The 21,401-nt window shown below is 39.3% G+C and overlaps 2 protein-coding genes across 6 annotated transcripts; both read left to right on the top strand.

The window, feature by feature from the left end:
- The first annotated feature begins 1,483 nt into the window (after positions 1-1,483).
- Positions 1,484-21,065, top strand: prom (prominin). 5 transcript variants are annotated; one of them, XM_018013184.2, is made up of 20 exons: positions 1,484-2,069; positions 6,305-6,372; positions 6,433-6,651; positions 9,574-9,629; positions 9,736-9,968; positions 10,048-10,235; positions 10,519-10,614; positions 11,294-11,505; positions 11,678-11,834; positions 12,961-13,486; positions 15,507-15,798; positions 16,890-17,143; positions 17,793-18,221; positions 18,302-18,547; positions 18,635-18,778; positions 18,875-19,033; positions 19,091-19,276; positions 20,290-20,376; positions 20,452-20,517; positions 20,760-21,065. In XM_018013184.2, the coding sequence occupies exons 2-20, from the start codon at positions 6,363-6,365 to the stop codon at positions 20,863-20,865; spliced, it is 3,666 nt and encodes a 1,221-aa protein (XP_017868673.1). In that variant the 5' UTR covers positions 1,484-2,069; positions 6,305-6,362; the 3' UTR covers positions 20,866-21,065. The 5 variants fall into 5 exon arrangements, with proteins under 5 accessions (XP_017868673.1, XP_017868671.1, XP_089325609.1 ...); XM_018013182.2 differs by having other exon boundaries at positions 6,305-6,651; XM_089469483.1 differs by having other exon boundaries at positions 6,305-6,651; positions 20,644-21,065.
- Positions 7,568-8,863, top strand: LOC108617393 (UBX domain-containing protein 2B). Its single transcript, XM_018013186.2, has one exon. The coding sequence runs from the start codon at positions 7,727-7,729 to the stop codon at positions 8,822-8,824; it is 1,098 nt and encodes a 365-aa protein (XP_017868675.1). The 5' UTR covers positions 7,568-7,726; the 3' UTR covers positions 8,825-8,863.
- Positions 21,066-21,401: the final 336 nt, after the last annotated feature.

Genomic DNA, 21,401 nt, shown 5'->3' with positions numbered 1-21,401 from the left:
CACAATCAATACAATGGAAATACAATACAGTGGAAATTGGAAGCAAGCGAAGCTCCACGAGCTGTCTCAATGCTGAAATATATCAAAGCAAGTTTTACGTGTGGGCCATTGGAAGCTGCAGCCGTAAGTGCAATTGCAGCTGCAGATGTTGTCAAGTTTCAGTTTGATAGAATTTCAAAATTTAAGTTGAAATGTGGAGGGCTTGTGAAGTTTTGTGGCTGGCTCGGGGCTGCCGTGCAAATGCGAGCACACAAAATGCATAAATCAAAGGAAAATTGAATTTTAGCCATTGAAAGGCATTGCCTACGCCGAGCCACAGCATGGCTGGTGAGGCGAGCCTCGCCACACGCTGTGAGCAGCCTGTGACAATATGTTAGAAACGGCACAGAGTTACCCCAGCCATGCTGTTGCCCTGCACTCCCCACACGTCCCACACAGTCTCCACAGCCCCTCGCCGAGATTGTCAGTGGAATGCGTGGCAAAAACTTTGTCTGGCTTGGCGTTGATGCCACTTTAAAAACAAAATTCTCGAGTGCTTTATGCAAAGACCCAGCAGACGTGAGCACTTCATAAATGCGACTGAAAAAAACCATCGATTTTTTTTTCATCAACTTCTTAAACCATTTTGCGAGCTCAAAGTCAAGCAATGAAACTCTGATTAAAGACTAACTAATTTGCAAAAAAGTCTAACTTAGTTCGCAGCTCTAACCAAATTACTATTATTTACAGAGCTATTATATTTCACTTTAGCTGGGTTGCTTACAGAGTATATAATATATTTTTAAATATTAAATATTCAATTATTTTTTTTTTATGAAATTTTAACAATTATTTAAATATAAAAAATTTTTTGTTATTGTTTAATTTATTATCATATTATATTTAATAAATATATTAGGCTTTTAAATGGTTAACATATTTGTATATTTAAATAGTATAAAATGAGAATCAACAAAATTAAATCTAGCTGTACGACGACCTCTTGTTGGGCCTGTTATCAATATCGATCTGCAGACTTGTTTGATATCTGTCTTTGAGAAGGAGAGAACTATTTATATTACTAAAAACTCTCTATAATATGGCAGATACGGTACAAAGAAAAAGTTAGATTAAATTATTTGACATACTTACCGATTCCATGAAATCCATTATTAATCGATTCCAAAAATCGATTATACATTTGTAGATCTTGAATATTTTTAGACATACACCTCAACTGCAGTGCTAAAGACCTTCACACTCTCTATAACAGATCTCTATATGGACAAATACCATCCTCATCTCTCAAACTGCCCGCCAGTAGCTCAGATTCTACACGTGCTGATTGGGTGAGGCGAAATGAAATGTAAGAATGGAATTCACCACTGTTTATGGACAATCATACCACACGCTTTAGCCGGGTTTTGTCTGCTGCCTGTTGCCACAAAATAAACTAAAGAGAATTTCTAAGTTTTCTTTGGCGATTATTTGGGCTTCGGGCCATTTGCAGTTCAGTCTTGTGAGGGCGCTTGAAACTGTAAAACGTGTCGAGCTTTGTGCCAGTCAATATAGAAATATATATATAGTTATATATAAGCCATATACCATATGCACTCATATACAGTCCCAGGATACTGAAATATTTGCAATTAAATCGTTTTAAAAAATATATATACAGTGACGATGCATATTGCTTGCATCTAAAACAAATCACAATATCAAAAATCAATAAAAAATAAATAAATATCTGAACAGCAACAAAATATGCAATTCTGTGAATAGCCAAACACGGAGCAAATATTCTGCATATGCCAGCAAAAATATGTTTACTTCTGTAATCGATGCAGTTATTTTATTTACGATGTGTTCGCACCAATTTATAAAGTAAACGCGCAAACGAATGAAACACCAATAAATTGCTGGAATTTGCATTTTAATGAGTTTTTGCTAAACATAAAAAAAGAGATGGAATTCTGAAGGCTTAACAGCCAACCTAAATATACATATAGTGAAAGAGGCAGACACGAAGTGTGTGAGTGTGAGAGAGAGAGAGAGGCTACGAAATCAATCAAGTACAGCACGCAAACGAGGTAAGTTGATTTAGCATATAATTTATTAATTAGTAAGTCTATGCGCATTGGCAAGAACTGGAGCGTGCAGCAAATCAAAATCGTTGACTCCGTTTTGCACACACACACATTCGCTCTCAACATTCCTTCGACACCCATTCACACACACTCATTGACACGTTGATACGCCTCGTTGAACGGGCAAACGCAGCAAAAATATGTGCAGATAATAGACAAAGCCACAATCAAATAAAGTCATTAATAAAGTTAAAAGCTTTTATATATATTTATATACATAATACGGCATTGTTGTAGGTGTAGATATGAAAAGGAGCCAGAATGCACAGTTGCGCGAATAACTGTTCAGATTTCGCAGATAATTGTAGATAATTATTTAGATAAGTCAGTTTTGGGTATTATTATTATTATTTATTTTATTATTATTCTTTTTTTATTTTTATACCCTGAACCCATTGAAAATGGGAAATCAGGGTATAATGGTTTTGTGAAAAAGTATGTAACGGGCAGAAGGAGGCGTGGCAGACCCCACAAAGTATATATATTCTTGATCAGGGTGACGAGCTGAGTCGATATAGCCCTGTCCGTCTGTCCGTCCGTCCGTCCGTCCGTCCGTATGAGTGCGTCGATCTCAGAAGTTATAAGAGCTAGAGAGCTGAAATTTGGCATGCATACTCGTGTGTACCATACGCAGTACGAGTTTGCTTTATTTTTTCGATAAATTGTCCGATAACTTTTTTATCGAGAATAATCGAAAAATTGATTTTGTTTTTTTAGCCTAACTTGAACATTTTTAGACCTGGAGTCTTCAAATTTGTGTTGTATATAAAGTTAATCGATACAAAGATTTTGTAATTTACAGATTTTGGATACCACGCCCCCTTCTCCCCAAATTTGTAAAAAACGCATTTCAAGTACTAGAGACTTGTGCTTTGGAATGTACACACATATTTACCATATGATTACACTCTGAAAGTTTCATTAAGATCATATGTTTACAAAAGAAATTATTCGACAAATAAATTCTCATAATATTGCCCACACTGCAGCGCAGCCCAAGCGCAGTCGCTGCTTACTGCGCAGTTAGCAGAGCGCAGGCTTATGCGTGCGTGTGGATGCATCTGTATGTATGTGTGCATAAAAGAAGTGCAGAATGATTAGAATATCAGATTAGAGGGTTCAGGGTATCTCCTAGTCGAGCAGTCTCGACTAGAGCTTTCTTACTTGTTTATTTTTTTTTTAATTTGTACATAAATATATTAGCTTTCTAAATATGCAATATATTGTATCAAGTATACGCAAAGTGGACCAACAAATTTTTATATTTTTATATATTTATATCAAATATTCTATATATGCCAAAGACTGTTTAGGATTAAAAAAAAAATAAAATAAAATAAATAAATATATAAATGAATGACCAAATTAAGAAAAGGCATTTATGCAATATTCTGTCATCATTCTTTCATCAGAGTTAGAGAGATATTTCCTATTTTCGCATAACTAAAAAGTGATTATGTCTCAGCTCTAATAAACTGCCACCGATTCATAACATTTTCATGTCGAATTCATACATTTGTGCCTAATTCCATCATACTTATGTAATTGCAATTTAGTAAATTCAACCAAAGTAATTCTAAATTCAAACAATATTGCCCATTATTTTCCATTTAAATTATGATATTATAATTAATGCACACATTAGCTTCACTTTGACATAGACAGCATAGCTATTTATTTGACTTGGCCACACAAACATATCGCTTATACATATGTTCATTTCAATGGAGTTAAGCAATTAGCAGAGCCTAAGCCAAAGCGCATGTGGAGTTAGTTTCGCTTCGTGCTAACCTCAGGCATGAACTTTGTCACCTCATGCCATCACAGCCAGTACTTATCATAAAACGGCTTTAACTAATATGCTAACAACAAACGCAATAACAGCAAACAACACTAACAACAATGGCAACGACAACGACAACGACTACAACTACAACTACAACGACTACATGTCCACCTTTCAGCGCATTGCATATCGAGTTGCCTTCAGAAGAGCTTGGCAAGCAATTCGAGCGCCTTGACTTGTGTCCATTGAGCTCACATAATCGCACAGACGCAGGCAGAGCAAGAGAAAGAGAGGCAGTGTGAAAGAAAGAGTGAGAGAGAGAGAGAGAGAGAGAGAGAGAGTGTGAGATAGAAAAGGTAGAGTAAGCGTGTTCAGCCTCTAGTACCCATGCCCTGCCTTGGGGTATCGCATTTTAATGACCCACTTTCGAGCTCAAGACTATTTAAGTTTCGCTCGTATTGGTTTGCTCTAATTCCGAGCAGTGCAAATCCCAGTGGAGAGCAATTAGTATGGCCATTGGCCAGCACAACTGCAGCATATATTGTCAAGGAAATTGCAAAAGAGTTGCCGAACGGTCATTGGGGGGCTTCGGGGTTGCCGCACTCACTGCAACAACAGCAGCAGCAGCAGCAGCAGACAACAGCAACAAACAATACGTGAATAAAGTACAATAGATATACAATATATGTATGTATGTACTTATGTTGCAGACAGTGAAAGTCAGCAGATGTTGACAGCAATTGAAAGACCACAAGACAGCAAAACTAAAGAGAGGCACACAAATAAATGAAAAATGAAATTAATAGAATTAACGAGTGCAACAAATTCGATTCAAGGCGCCACAAATTCAGGGACAATACTTGGCGTCGTGCCGAATTTGGGGCAGCACCTTGGAACGCAGTGCGAATGCCGAACAACAACAACAGCAACAAAAACAATAGTTGAAATGTTAAATGAAATGCGAACTTGGTCAAGGCAGGCAATTGTGCGAATTGAGTCAGTTCAATGTAAGACTTAAGAGTGTTAAAGTGTTTTCGACTTAAGGATGGCATAAAATAAATTAAAGTGAGAGTAAAAACATCTTTTATTGAAATCTGCAAAACGAAAGCAACTTTAAATAAAAGAGCTTTAAATGAATAAATAAAACTAAATTGATCAATGTTTAAACGAAGTCCATAATGTAAGAACAGCTCCCAGATCTGTATCTATATCTGTATCTGTATCTGTATATGTATCTGTATCTGTATCTGTATCTGTATCTGTATCTGTATCTGTATCTGTATCTGTATCTGTGTCTGTATCTGTATCTGTATCTGTATCTGTATCTGTATCTATATCTGTATCTGTATCTGTATCTGTATCTGTATCTGATCTGTATCTGTATCTGTATCTGTATCTGTATCTGTATCTGTATCTGTATCTGTATCTGTATCTGTATCTGTATCTGTATCTGTATCTGTATCTGTATCTGTATCTGTATCTGTATCTGTATCTGTATCTGTATCTGTATCTGTATCTGTATCTGTATCTGTATCTGTATCTGTATCTGTATCTGTATCTGTATCTGTATCTGTATCTGTATCTGTATCTGTATCTGTATCTGTATCTGTATCTGTATCTGTATCTGTATCTGTATCTGTATCTGTATCTGTATCTGTATCTGTATCTGTATCTGTATCTGTATCTGTATCTGTATCTGTATCTGTATCTGTATCTGTATCTGTATCTGTATCTGTATCTGTATCTGTATCTGTATCTGTATCTGTATCTGTATCTGTATCTGTATCTGTATCTGTATCTGTATCTGTATCTGTATCTGTATCTGTATCTGTATCTGTATCTGTATCTGTATCTGTATCTGTATCTGCATGTGTATCTAGCATTTTCTCTCTTTTCTAACAGCTATTTACATCTATATCTTCTTTCATATATACTTCATGTTTTTTTCTATATTTATCCTAAGGCAGTCCTTATCAAATCTCATACACAATATTTCGCCTACGCAGGAATTCTTCCTCTTGCTGTTCAGTTTATTAAATAGCACAAGGAACTTTAGTTGTAAATTAATTTCAGGGAAAAAATATGTGAAAATATCCTATGAGCGTTATAATTATTAATTTATATTCCTGTGTGTGTCATATAAGCCGTGTGAGTTACTTGCGTCTGGTTTGGGGCATAAATATGAATACATAATTGGAACACAAAATTCCTAAAATATTTTACAACATACTCCAACCACTAACTCAACTCTGTCTCTCTCTCTCTCTCTCTCTCTGTCTCTCTCCCTCTCTCTTTCGCACTCCCTTTCTCTGCATGTGTATGCTTGTGTCTATGAATGTTGTCCATTCTTGTTGGGCTACCAGGCATTCATTGTTCTCCTCCTTCATTTCAGAGGCAAACACTCATAGGGAGCTGCGGTCACCCACGGAGGCAAGGCGAGGCGGCCAAAGATGGAGCTAGGTATACGTAATCTAACACTGCCACCGCCAGCCGCAACAACAATTATGCTCTCGTCAACAGCAACAACAGCGCTGGCCGCCGCAATGTCCAGTGGCCCAGCGACAACAATTTCGCCAACAACAATTGACGCAACAGCAACGACAGCAACAGCAACCACAACAACAACATCCACATTTTTTACATACAGCATACCAGGCATGGACATTGCGCCGGGACCATTTATATTCACCTACGTTAGTGAATTTTTATCGCTTATCACGCCCGAAGAATTGCCGCTCGGTAGGTTTGTGGGGCGACTCTGGGTAAAGGTTCAGGGTTTTATTGTGTGTGTGTGTATGTGTATATATATGTGTGTGTTGGTATCTAGTGCTATCTGACTGCCAAGCAATTATTTGGACTATGCTTGCCTACTCAAATCATTTATACCAAAAATATATATGAAATGTAAAGTAATTAATAAAAAATTTATTGGACTATGAATAATGAAACCGTATAAAGCGATGTATTTGTATGTAAGATAAGAAAAATAAAAATTGATATCATATAGTTCTATTAGAAATTAAATATCAGCAATGAATCACATAAACAAATATTGCGATACTTACATAAAATGAATCATTATAAGAAAAGTATTAGAAAAATCTCCTAAAGCAAACGTAATACCTGATTAGAAAATTAAAGTAAATTACATGACCTTAAAAAGTCAATAACTTCTCGAAGAACTAATTTCCAAAAATTTAAGTTAAGTTAAAGAATAAGTCAAATCAGTAAACAGATGCAACATGGAACTTGGAATAAAATCAGCTAAACTCGAGGCATCATATCATCTCAGTGCTATTTCTATGACCGTAACTGTAAATACATATTCTTCTCCTATTATATATAAGGATATTACAGAAAAATACCCAACGCCACTTTATTCAACTTCATTCGCTTCCCTATTGTGAATGATTTTCATGGTCACTGCCCGGCAGCTCTTCGCATTGTGAATGCTGTGCGCTGTACGACATTGGATTAAATTATGACACTAAATTCAGCTGGCGTATATTTTATGGCTCTTAGTCGTACAAACATTACGCCGTGTACTACACGATTTTTGTCTGCAGTCCGTGGGTCGTAGGTCGCGATGGTCTGGCTGAATTCCTTATCAAATATGCTAGTCACCGCGCCGACTCGACCACAATAGAAATTTCGAAGCGTTGAAGAATTGTAGCAAAGTCAGCTTGGAGAAAGCTGGTTAGAAAAGCAAAAAAAAAAAAAAAAAAAAAGCACACAATATGAATTAATGACAAATTATTTATCAACAAAATTGATCAACGTATTGAAGGAGAAGCCCCTAGCTGGCTAGCCGCAGATGTCCGATGAGCAAAAGCTGGCAAGCTTTATGAGAAAACACAATGTACAGGAGGCGGTAGCACGTCAGTATCTGACAGCCAACAACTGGGCGCTGGACGAGGCGAGCGTCAAGTATGAGGACGACAAGGCCAAGCAGCGCAGCAACCAAACAATACCCCCCGTCCATGAGTTCCACTCACTGCAGAGTATGCTGAGCCATCAGATACGCCCAGCGGATGAGCCTGAGGCGTACTTTGGCGGCGCCTCCGATAGCTCCATGCCGCCGCCGAGTGGCAAAACGCAGTCGAAGCGCGTGATCATCGATGACTCGACGCCGGCGCTGACCACAGCGGACAGCGATCGCAGTCTGCGTGCCTGGGGCCATGGCGTGCGCTTGGGCAGCGCTCATCCGATCATTCCGCCGCCGACACGCGACTCAAATTCCGGCGTCGACACGGACTCCGACTCGGAGCTGGAGGAGCGCGAGCGAACTATTGTGGTATTGCATTTGTGGTCCGAGGGTTTCTCGCTAGACAATGGCTCGCTGCGACCGTACGAGGTGCCTGAGAACGAGCGCTTCCTGCGCGCCATCATGCGCGGCGACTTCCCGGACGAGATGCAGGAGCTCGGCCAGCGCATTGAGCTGAGTGTGAGGGATCGCACCAACGAATCGTATCGCGAATTGTCGCGCAAACAGTTCATGGGCTTCGGTCGACCGCTGTCCAGTCCGACGCCACCTATCGAGCTAGGCGCACGGCCAAGCCAACTACTATCGGCAGAGGAGCGCCAGCAGCGGCACGAAGATGACGCCCAGCAGACGGTACAGCTAAACGGACAGACTGCCACGACCACAATACAGTTTCGTCTGGCCAATGGCAGCCGCGTCGCCGCACGTTTCAACACCTCCCACCATGTGGGGGATCTCTACAGCTACCTGCGCACGGCGCGACCCCAATACGCCGCCGACAGCTTCCTGCTCATGACTGTGTTCCCACGGCATGAGCTGCACGAGACCGATCCGCGCACCCTGGCCGAGGCGAATCTGATTAATGTGCTGATCATTCAGCATATGAACGAGGAGTCCGAATACGTTGAACCATCATCTGAATCAAATTAACTAAGTGATTACGCCATAATAAATAGCTTTAAAAATATATCTATATTATTGAAATGATTTTTATTCAATATTTTTCTTTCTTTTGCATAAGAAATGCAGAAGGATATGACAAGTTATCATAATTGTGTTACTGATTATATATTTTTTCTTTTAAAAACAAATGTTGCCATAGTTAAAAATGTTCGTCTCTTTTAAAAAATTAATAATAACTATTTTTTAAATTTGTTTCTTAATTATATTAGCGTAAGTTATTATTTTTTTATTATTATTATTATTTATTATAATTGTGTAACATTGCTAAAAAATTTTAATATTTTTTTTATTTATTTATTTTATTTTTTATATTAAATATAGTACTGTAAGAAGTTTATTTACTATAATTTATCATTAATTTTTTTTATTATCATTATTTTTTTTTTTTTATTTATATTATTTATGTATTATTTTTTCTTTTTTTTATTAAGTTTTTAAACAGTAAAATATATATAAGCAAAATGAAGTCCGAAATAAACTAATTGCTGTTAAAATTTATGCATAAAATATTATATTTATTATTATTAATATTAATATATTAATTTTAATTATAAATAAAATTGAATGTGTATATAAATATCATTTAATGGTTATAAAGTAATTTCTGCATTATTCATGTCAACAATCAAACTAATAGAAAAAAAGAACAACTTTAATAAATAATAATTTCACTATTTAAATAATTATTAAAATACATTTTTTTTTTTTTTTTGCAGATTCCATACGCGATGTGCTCCACAAAAATGTCAGCTTTGTCGACTTTACCATGAATGTAAGTAAAGCTTATTATATTTCATATATGTACATATATTCAGCTCTCACTCACTCTCTACTTTCTTATGTGCAATAATTAATCATATTTTTTTTGTGCGCTCCAGGCAATTAAAATCGAGTCCGGTTTCATAGCGTTGATGAGTATTTTCGCAATATTGGCACTGGTGCCATTGATAGCCACCTGTGCATGGTGCTGCAGTCGTCGCAGCACCCAGGATGAGGTCGATCTCATACAGAACGCATCGGTGCACATACGCGACGAGTCGCTGGAGGAGAATCTGCGCTGTCGCAAGAGCGCCGGCCTGGTCACCCTCTGGATAGTGTTCATACTGCTCACGTAGGTGTCCCAGCCAAATGGGAAAGTTTCGTTCAGTCTAGCTGAAGAGTTCTCAACTCAATTTAATGGCACTTTGCAGGCTGAGCGACTTTAGCATATTTTATGCGAACAGTCGCCTTGCGGCGCGCATCGAGATGACGCCCGAGATGGTCAAGTCTGCTGTGCACGATGTGGAGGTCTTTCTAAAGGATACCCATCTACAAATCAAACACAAACTGGATAATGGCTTTCATGTTTCCGTTGAGAAAGTCGTCAAAGATCTGGAAGGTCAGTGGGTGTGCCCACAACACACACACACACACACACACACACACACACACACACACACAAAACTGCAAACAAAAAACTTTTTCCCTTGCCAACTTTATGGGCAACCACGTCGCGCACATTTTATAGTTTTCGATTCATGTATTATGCTAAAAACTTTATGCATTGCATTGTGAGTTATTGCAGTGACTGTTCCTACTCCTCCTCCTGCTCATGCTCCTGCTCCTGCTGCTACTCGTATGTGAACTCAATTTACAGTCTGTTTTCTTTTCTTTTGCCATAGACGTGGATGTTCTCCTTGGCGAGCCAATTCAAGCGGAAATATCTGCACACACTGGCCTCGAACTGGCATATGATTCATTGACGACACTTAGCCTGGGTGAGTTGTCTATTGGTTAAGTGCTCCACAGCCATTGTGTGCCTCAATGCGTCCAACTCGGACTTGACCCAAATCCGCTTGTACTACATACTTTTAGTTTTTTTGATTTTTTTTTATTGTATACGGAAGTACAAACTTATCGCAATAATAGAGCAAAGTGTTGTAAATCGTCTTAGGTATTGGAGCAGAAATAATCAAAGAGAAGTTGATGGAAAGGCAGAATTGATGCTTCATCTTTATAGCAGCAGTCAGAGTTAGCTTATCTCTCCCTAGGAATATAAACTTCAAGCTATTCCCCATACCAACTCCCAGCTACAGCGCTTTAATCTTCAGAGTCTTGACAAAGCTAGAATGTATATTGAAGTGGGAGGAGTGAAACAATTGTTTGCGGCCAATTTCATTAGGCGGAAGCTATCGGCAAATAAACGAGCACGAGTGGATGCCGCGTGCTGCCGCAATGTGACGCTCAGGCAGGTTTAGAACGGTTCAGGCAGGCTGGCAGGCTAGGAGGCTGACAGGCCTCATCCGCATCCTTAAGTTGACAGAAGCACAAATGTCACGAAGGACAACTGCATTCTGTGCGCACACAATGTGTAATTTAGTCGCAGTCAGCACCGTCCGCTCGGCCCCAAAATAAATATGCTACAATAATATTTTCATGGGATATATTCGGTTGCAGCCAACGCGGAGCTCATCTATCGCGTGCTCATGCTGCAGGAGACGGTTGGACGGGCGTTGAAGCTGTCGCAGGAGGCCGCCGCCCGCATGGAGGAGCTGCAAATCCAGCTATCCGTGCTGCAGCGCCAATGCACGTACCGGGACCGTCCGCTCTGCGACACATTGCGTATACGCAGCTTCGAGGAGAACGGCGTCGTGGACGCCCTAAAGACGGTGTGTGCTTTGAGTCAGCTTGATTGTCGCTTCATTCCCATTTAATTTGTGCATCATTTTTTCCCTTTCCATTTCATGTGCTAACTGCAAATGCAACTGCAACTGCAACTGCAACTGCAACCGTGGACTAATTCGCGGCCATCTAAAATTTCGCCTCGTTGCAATTTGTCAGCTGCAAGAGGACCAGAGCATCTTTCGCATGCGCTACTTGGGCGAAATTGAATTTGGTGCCACTGTCAAGAATCTAACATCGGAAGTTGGCGTCTCACGTTCCATTTTCAGCAATTTCCCGCAACAAGTCAAACACGACACGGCATACGAGCGCAACTGTAAGTCCAATCAAAACTCATGACAAATCAAATGATTCTCTTCTTGCTTCTTTTTCAAGGCATAAATATAGCCGAGTTTTGCTAGAAATGTAACTCGAGGAGAGCCAAAGTGTGTGTGCGTGTGTGTGTGTGTGTGTGCTAGCACTAGTTTGAGAGATATAAAGCTGGTTTACGTTTTCATATGAAATTTTGATTTTTTATTGGTTTTTCTATTCAATTTTATTTTTAGAAAGTTTTCAATAGAAAACTTTAAGCAAGTCTGGATGAACAAGCAAGAGTGATACTTAAATATATTAGGATAGTTATTTCAGTTAACTTAACTTGCCGTTGGATCATAAATTATTTTATTGACACAAGCTTAAGTAAATCAACTAAATTCGTAAAGTGTTTCTATTTAAATATTTCTTCATTTAACTATTTATCTTGATGAAAAAGAAAAGAAAGAAATATTTTCATTTAAGATATAAAGTTTCCATTTATTTTATTGTGGAATTAAATTTTATAAACAAAAATAAATAAACAAATAAAATAAAACAAATAAAAATATTTACAAATATTTAAAAATTTTATTGGCAATGAAAAATAAATAGGAAAAATGAATTTTTATAAAAATTAAAAATAAAACTGCAAAATAAATATTCAAAGCGACACACAAAATTTCTAGCTAAACAAAGAAAAATAAATAGCAAACATAAATTTCATATATGAAATATACGAAAATTGAGCTTGAGGTAAAGCAAAATATCGAAGGCAAGATATAAAATCATTTTAGCTCAACATACGAGTACACTTAAGATAATGGAGACGTTGAGGACTTTGAGTTATTTCATTGTCACTTCAGCCTTGATTACATTTATTTCTACAAGTTGCATAAACCTTTTCGAACACAAACTCGATTATGAGTTCAATTTAAATGTACAACTCAATCAGTAGCGCACGACAAGGGCCCAGGGCCAACACGTTGTGTGTGCGTTAGTGTGGGTGTGGCATGTGCTATTTGCACGTAACACACACAGCGTGTGGGACAGCTAGCCAGCATGCATGTTGGTCCAAGTTTAACACCATATTAATTACTGTCACCTGGGCTACGCAATACACTAATTGAATTGCCAAACTTGTTTCGCAGATACGCTGGAGCAGTTGGCCAGCATACGGCACAGGACGACGGCGAATGCTCAGATGCTGACGTCGACAATCAATGCACTGCTGGAGCGACTGCAGCGCACGTGGCCAGCTCTGGAGCCGGGCTACAATGAGCTGAAGGCATGGGCGAACACCTATTGGAGCATTGGCTGGATCGCTGCATTGGTCATCGTCTGGGTGATGCTCTTCATGCTGATGTCCTACTGCTGCTTCCTGTGCGAGTCGAATGTCAAGTCGGGCGTGGTCTTTCTCATTGCTGTTCTGATCATATGCATCGCCAGCATTTGCCTCACCTTCTACGGCGTCTTCTCGCTGGCCGTTGGCGGCAACACAGAGGTCTTCCTGTGCCGCTCTCTCAACAGCAAGAACTACGAGATGCTGGGTAAGCTATTCGATAAGCCCGGCTATGTCTATGCTGAGGAACCCCAAACGGGCATCATCGGCGAACTGCTACGTCCAGCTGGCGTCAATCGATCTGTGGTTAATGTCAGTCTGGGCACAGCGCTCAGGTGAGTGGATTCTCTTCCTTTATCTCTCTCTATCTTAACCATGTCCACTAATATGTGTGCGCTTAGACCTCCCCAGATAAGCCCCTCAGATATTGTACGTCCACAAGCAACTTAAGTAACGAATTCTCTTATCCAATTACTTTGATACTGTACGTGCCTGTAATTTTGATAGCCCACCAATCCATGCAGAAGATATACTTACTTCCCTTGACCCGCCAAACAGATGAGTATTTAGGTAGCTGTCAATATGCCAACTGCTCTTGCCCACAATTCCTTATAAAAATGAACAACTGAGATATAATTATATAATGACAGCACATAAACTTTATTACTTTAATGAATACTTTCATATGTACACAGAATTTCTTATAGTCAAAATATGAAATCTCTAGACAAAAACCTGAAAAATTCTTAAAAATGTCGATCTCAAATTATAAATGCAAAACAACATATTCATCATTTATTAGTTTGATTTATTTATTTTTATTTTTATTTCAATTTTTTGTTTTAGTATTTATTTTTTATGTTTATACCCTAAACTCATTGCAAATGGGAAATCAAGGTATAATGGTTTTGTTGAAATGTAAGTAACATACAGAAGGAGGCGTGGCAGACTCCATATATATTCTTGATAAGAGCGACGAGCTGAGTCGACTTAGCCCTCTCCGTCTGTTTGAACGAATTGTAGCATTCAGCTTTTGTCATGCAGCTGCCCTAGCTCAAGTTTCAAGTTTTGTTTTTGTCACGGTTTCTGAGGCATTCATGGGGCTATATTATTTTTCTAAACGAGCAATTTATGATCAATATTATTACAATTTTTATTTATGCACCTTCCATCGAGTCTCGTAGCATTCAGCCTTTGTCATGCAGCTGCCTTAACTATGAGAAGAATTATTAATATATCAGTTCCTCGTAGGGTTCAGGGGATTTCGTAGTCGAGCAGTCTCGACTAGAGCTTTCTTATTATTTTATTTTTTTTTTTTATTTTATAAGAGATTTTATTTACTTCACTTAGAAATTTTCGCAAAAATTCTAAATGTTAAATATTTAATTCCCAATATAAACTAAGATTCAGTAGATCAATTTAATTATTTTTTATTATTCTATTCAACTACTCTGATATCTGTTATATATATGTTATATATATATAGCAATTGACAAGTTAGTTGATATCCAAATTGACACAATTGACGGTTCAATTCCGAGAAACCAACCCATGTAAATTCCCCGCCCCAATGGGCGTCTCTATTGATTGTCGCAAAGCCGCTTGTTAGCCACACTTGACTATCGAGAGCTTATGCAAAGTTTCTTGAGAGCACTATCAGAAGTTTGCACTTGGCGAACTACTGCTACTATGTATGTGTGCCGCAAGTAGACCTGACCTGCCATCAAATTTTGCGTCACTGTTGAGCACTCTTATTATTCACAACCGCAGAGCACTGAGTCCAAAGACTACATAGAATTTAGATGCCCCTATATATGGACAACCGGCCGCAAAGTTTTGAAAGCCCAATGAAATTTTGCTAGCCACCGCATGGCACTTAATTTTACGCAGCATACGAGAGCACAAACACGTATACACACACACACACACAGACAGACACATAGTCACAAACGCCCACAGCCCTTGTAGCCACAAAATTTAAGCCCAATTCCAATTATCTGCACAGATACAAATACGCACACATGCGCCCCGTTGCAGAATATGCATGACCGCATGGGCCATGCCCATTCACAGCTACGCCCGCTTGCACCACCCACCCTTGAATGCAACTGCCAGCTAGCTGTGCTGTGTGTGCGAGCGTATCTGGTTTTTTGGCCCCATAAGTAGAACCCGAAACTCAACGCATATTGAAGCTGGCAAGCAAACATAAAGAAAACTAAAAATTTTGTGACATTTCTTTGCAACGAACCAACTTATAACTCTCTCTGCAACTACACTCACTCACACTCACACACACACTTAAACTCACACTCACTGAAATGACCGACTGGCAACACGCGGCGTATACGCAATCAGGGGCTGCGAACAAAATCAAGCATCGTACAATGTCTTTCAATTGGATGCGTTCGTTAATACCACAAAAATAGCCGATTTAAAACAATTCCCAAAAGTCTCAACAGCCATCGATGCCATTACCGTATCGGAGCGCACGCTGCTCTCGTTAACCCAGTCGATTCAGCACATATTGGAGAATATGCTGCAAACATCCGCGTTCAATTTAACCACATACCGCAACAGCGTGGGCGCACCCACACCCGAAAAGGATTTGGCCACATTCATTGATCAAATGCAGCGTGTCGCCCTTCAGGTGAGCGAACACAACAACAACAGCAACAACAGCAACAAATCGATTTCCATTTAAGTCCTTTAGCACATGTCCATTTATACAAAGAGCTGCACATTTATATACCATATAAATATATATTTATAGTAAAAGGAATTTTTTGTGCGCATAAAATAAATTTAGATTTAATGGGTTGGGAGCGTATATTAAGCATTTAAATTTATTTTACTTAAAACATAATCAAATATAATAAAAAAAATAATAATAATAAATAAAATTAATATACAAATTTAATATTAAAAAAATAATATTAAAAAATAAAAATAAATAAATAAAATATAAAAAAAAAAAAACAATGAATAATGATCCATAAAAAAAAATTTATTAATTAGTGAAAAATATATTAAAATAACAAAAAATAAATAAAGACTAAACATAAATGTAATAACAAATTATACCAAATTAATTTAAGTTTACAAAATCATACAAACAAAACTTTTAAAAATAATATTAATACCAAAATAATAATTAAATAATTCCTGTTATAATAATATAATAATTAAAATTTAATCAATAAGACTAATAAATTATTTATACATCATCTAAAATAAATTCTTGAAAATTATTATTTGTCAAAAGAAATGGTAGTACTTAATATAAAAATTATACTATATATACTAATTGAGAATTCAGATATAATTTTTATATTATGCCAATCAATAATTTAATAATAATAATTAAAGCGAAAATAAATTTGAAATTATAATAATAGCAAAAATTTAAATATAATTTGTCAAACCATATTCTTATTAATAATAATATAATATTAATATAATATAATAATTAGAAATATACTGCTATAAATCGTTGCTAAAATGTTAAGCAGCCATCTTATTTATTATATTTTTTATTAATATTATATAATATTTTATTATTTTTTTTATTTTATATTAATCATACGAATCAATAGCTGATTCGTCCACTCGTCCAAACGTTTTCCCAACTCAATAAATCACTCATTAAATATCCGACTCCTCGGTCAAGCCAACCGCCTGGCAAGACTCAACGTAATCTTCCAGCAGTCTCTAATCCTTTGGCAATCCTTCGCATTTCAGATTCAGGACGTGGCCACATCGTCTCGCATGACGACGCTGGGCAGTCGCTCGAAACGTTTGCAGGCAGCCATACTGCAGCCGCTGGAGAATCTGCAGAACGAGATACTCTACCATCTGACAGCGCTGGAGCTGCAAAGGGATCCCTGGGCCAAGCAGGTCAATCAGACGCTCAATCACTTGAAAAGCATTCAGGGCTATTTGGAGAACAAGGCCGGCGAGATCTGTCACAATTTGACGCGCGTCTACACTGAGCGGTAAGTGGAAGTGCGATGCGAGCCAACATGCAACATGCCGCATGCAACATGGCCACAAACGCACACACACACACACGCATGCACACACTTGCAAGAAATTATCGGGTTAATTGCACTGAAATCTGAGTGATTTTCAATGGGGCCAACCTCAACTGGCACGCCTTGCCCTACGCCTCTGGCTGAACAAGTCCCAACTTGTATGTATGTGTGTGTGTGAGTGTGCGTGTGTGTTTGTTTTATTGTTGTGTTGCTCTTTTCACAAGAGGCAAGCCAACAAACGAGCAAACAATCTCAACTCAGCTCCAGTGCTCCAGTGTGGTACATAGTTTTTGTTCCGTTTTATCAGATAATTGAAAGTCGTAATCGTTTGATTAAGTTTGCCAAGTGTCATGATTGCATTTCCCTTTTCGTGTGTGTGTGTGTGTGGCATCAGCAGCAGCAGTAGCAATCTCTGCTTGTACGGTCCACAGTTAGGGTAAATACATGTCTCGGCTGGAGCCGAATGAATGACCAAACCAAGTCAAGAGTGCACAGATGCTTGAGTGTATGTGTGTGTGTGTGTGAAGAATACCCTGAGAGCTGTTTGAAATTATTGTAATGAAATGATATACTTCTGCCTTGCACATACATCATCTCTATGCCCGACCAGCCTCAAGACCTATTTGACCAGCAGTCGAGCCACCATGGAGTCACAGCTGGGCGATACGACCACCAAGTGCCGCCCCTTCTACGATACGTTCGATGCGAGTCGCATCTTTCTGTGCCGCAATCTGGTGGACTTTGTCAATGGGCTGTCGTTCTTCATCTTCCTGACGCTGCTGCTCTGGGCGATTGGCACGCCCGTGGGTCTCAATCTGATCACGATAGAGACGCGGCTGAATGCCATGCAGCGGGCTCAGGCACGCAGCAAGGGCAAGCGACGGCAGCGTAGCGACAGAAGCGATCGGAGCGATGAGCGGGATCGGGATCGGCGCAGTGAGAGTCGTGGCCGGCCGAAGCAGCGCACGACCAGCTCGGCAAAGCGGGATCAGCAGCGGGAACGCAGCACCAGCAGCACAGCAAGAGCCAGACCGCAACTGTGAGTGAATGGAAGGGAGAGGGCGAGAGTGGGATAGCTATAGCAACACTGTATATAATTCTAATAACTCCTCGCGACAGACGACGCACTGCCACCGAGGAGACACTGGACATAGCCGATGAGGAATCAACTCCAACTCCAACAAGACCATCCCAACAGCAGCAGCAGCATCCGCAGCATCAGCAGCAACGGCGGCAGGAGTCGGAGCAGCGTGAGCTGGAGCGTGGCCGTGAGCGAGAGCGTGACCAGCGCAGTCGTGAGCGTGAGCTGAGCCGTGCACGTGAAATGGCCACCATCAATACGCCAGTGCGCAATCGCCAGCAACTGTGAGTGAGACCCAAGCACAGACGCATCTGCATGCACAAACACATCCTCATCGGCTTTCACTCATCTCGCATTTCATGTCTGAGCAGGCGTCGCGGCGGCACCTTGCCCGATGATGACAATTGGGGCTCATCCAGTGCGCCCAGTAGAGCCAACTCCAATGAGCGTGAGAGCAGTCAGTCTAGAAAGATCATCAACCTTTGGCAGTCCCGTAATAAGGTCAAGCCGCCGCTGTAAGTCCCCCGCCCCTCTTTGCCCAGCCCAATCTACTCCACCCAAAGCTGACCCCGACTCTCTGTTGTTATTATTATTCTTACGGCTGCTGGCAGCCAGCGCCACAGCACTGAGGAGCTTGACTTTGAGGACGATCAGCGCGACAGTGGCTGGCGCACCAAGAACAGCGCCAGTCCCGAGCAGCGCCCACAGCCCGCTGAGACCCGTAGGCAGCAGTCGGATAGCCGTACCCAATTGCGTATTAAGCCCAAATTGTAAGTGCTAAAATCCACGTGCAGGCGACTCATGCGACTCATTTCTCGTTTCTCAAGACGTAGTAACAATGTGGATAGATCGGGTAGCGAACCGTTTCGTCGTCCGGTCACGCCCGTACTGAGCGTCAATCCGGATATACCCGCTGCCGTGCCCATGCCCCGCACGCCCATGCGCTTGCGTAACAAAGTCTCCCTGACAGCCCGAGCCGTGCAGGACATTATGAACAAGCGGAGTCAGCGTCTGTGAGTTGCCCCAAAGCTCCCCCTTTAAAAATAAAAGCTGCCTCTATGCCGGCTCAATGAACATTTCACATTTCAATTACAAATTATTAGCAATTATTTTTCAATTGATACTGATTCGAGAGCCAATTAGCTGACCCAATCTGATCTGTCTTTGCATTTTTAAATAAACCTACAAAATTTCACTAATCCCCGCCCCACAATTTCTTATCAGCCAAAACATTTCAAGCGCCCTCATCCGTTAAATATAACTGCTTTGCCAAAGCTTGCACTGCTTTGAATTAACAGACTGTTAGCTGTTGGTATACACAGGTTATGTTAACTGACAGACATGTTAACAGAGCATGCCACACGTTAAACAGTGTATGAGTGAATGAATAAACGAATTTATATTTTATACACAAATTATATTAAAAAACAAAACAAAAATTAAAATTAGTTTATTTTTGTTCACAAAATTACAAAATTATAGCTTAAATTAACCTAGTCAATTATATATATTTTTTCTTTAGCCAAAAACTACCTAAAGCAAGCGGCAGCCGACTGTAAAGTAATAAATTTTTATAGATATAATTTTTAGCTCCGTACTGGTTTGCTTACATGGCTTCCTGATTCTAACTCTAAAACTATAGAGAATGGCTTTTCTTTCATTTTCTATCATACCCCTAATGATTAAAGCTATATAGAACGTATATCCTTATAGGAGAAGTATATATTGATATATATTTCCAGTTTTAAAAGCGACAAGAGAAATCTAGATAGACAGTAAGAGACGAATCGAAGCAACACTTGGACAAATATGGGACTAATATACTAGTTTGAGAAGAAGTATAACAATTAACGAAATTATATATACAGATTATAAGACATTATTTGCCAAGTGATCAGGGATCCAAAACTGTTAAGGCTGTTAAGCTTTACAGCATTGCAAGCTTTATAACTAATTAAATACCAACTCCTATGAAGAAGTCTCAGTAAAGGCAAAATCTCAATTATTTCTCCGCTTCTCTTCACAGCACTCGCGCTGGTACCGATGAGTTCGACATGGACGAGAGCGATACATATGGTACTGGTGCGCACATGGACGCTGACGCTATGGCGGCGTAAGACTACAGCAATACCACCATCCTGCAGATAATAACACTAACTAATAACAATTTTTAAATTTCCATTTGCAGCGCACGTCGCACTCCGCCACGCGGTGCGCCGCCTCCGCCACCCCCTCCTGCGGCCGGCTTGAACAGGTTCTACCAACGTTATTAACTATTTTATTTCGATGTGTTTTTTGGTTTATTTTGTTTTTCTTTCATTTGATTTTTGACAAGAGAAAGTAACAATCGAAACACACACAAATTCTTATGTGTTCACAGCGACAAAGTCTATATATTCTGAACTTACTTTTTTTCTCGTACTGCCAACCGATAACTAATCATAAACAAAAACAAAACACGATGGTACGATCGACATGATACCCTGTAATATGCAGATTTAGCAGTAACGAGCGCAGCGTGCGCTGGCACGAAGAGGAGGAGGACTTTGTCTTCGAGGATGCCGACTCACCGAACCCAAACACGAGCCGTAAAATCCACTAAATTCACGCATACTCTATATAGTGTGCCTCTCCGTCGTCTTAGTCAGCCTCTAGCTATATATTTATTTTGTATTCGATTAATCAATTTGTAAGTTCAACGTAGTCTAGTTTCAAATTGCTAGCATCAACGATTCAATATTTATTATAAGCATTTACGATTGCCTTCAATCACAAATAAAGTTATAGAACAATATAAACAAAGCAATGGTCTATTTATATATGGATTACTTCTAAGGAAATTCGATGAAAAACCGGAGGAAATGTAAAGCTGAAATAAGAGAAAGCTAACTTTATATCAGAGAGGTCTTTTTAGCGGGCTTTTGTCATATAGATGGAATAATAGTAAATAATATATAATAATTAATATATAGTATTCAAGCTACTCTTAGAGTAAGCAATTCAACTATCGACTATTATCGATAACGACAAAATGTCGTATAGAGATTTAAGCTTTGATCGTCTGTCACGCCTTCTTCTGCCTTTTACCACTATCACTTCTATGGTTAATGCTTGTATGTACATTTCCATAAAACAATT

This window comes from Drosophila arizonae, chromosome 5 (assembly GCF_054131065.1).
Source record: "Drosophila arizonae isolate 15081-1271.41 chromosome 5, UAZ_ARI_1.0, whole genome shotgun sequence".
Taxonomy (NCBI): Eukaryota; Metazoa; Arthropoda; class Insecta; order Diptera; family Drosophilidae; genus Drosophila; species Drosophila arizonae.
Note: the sequence above shows the minus strand (reverse complement) of the source record. Positions and strands in the feature narration are given on the sequence as shown.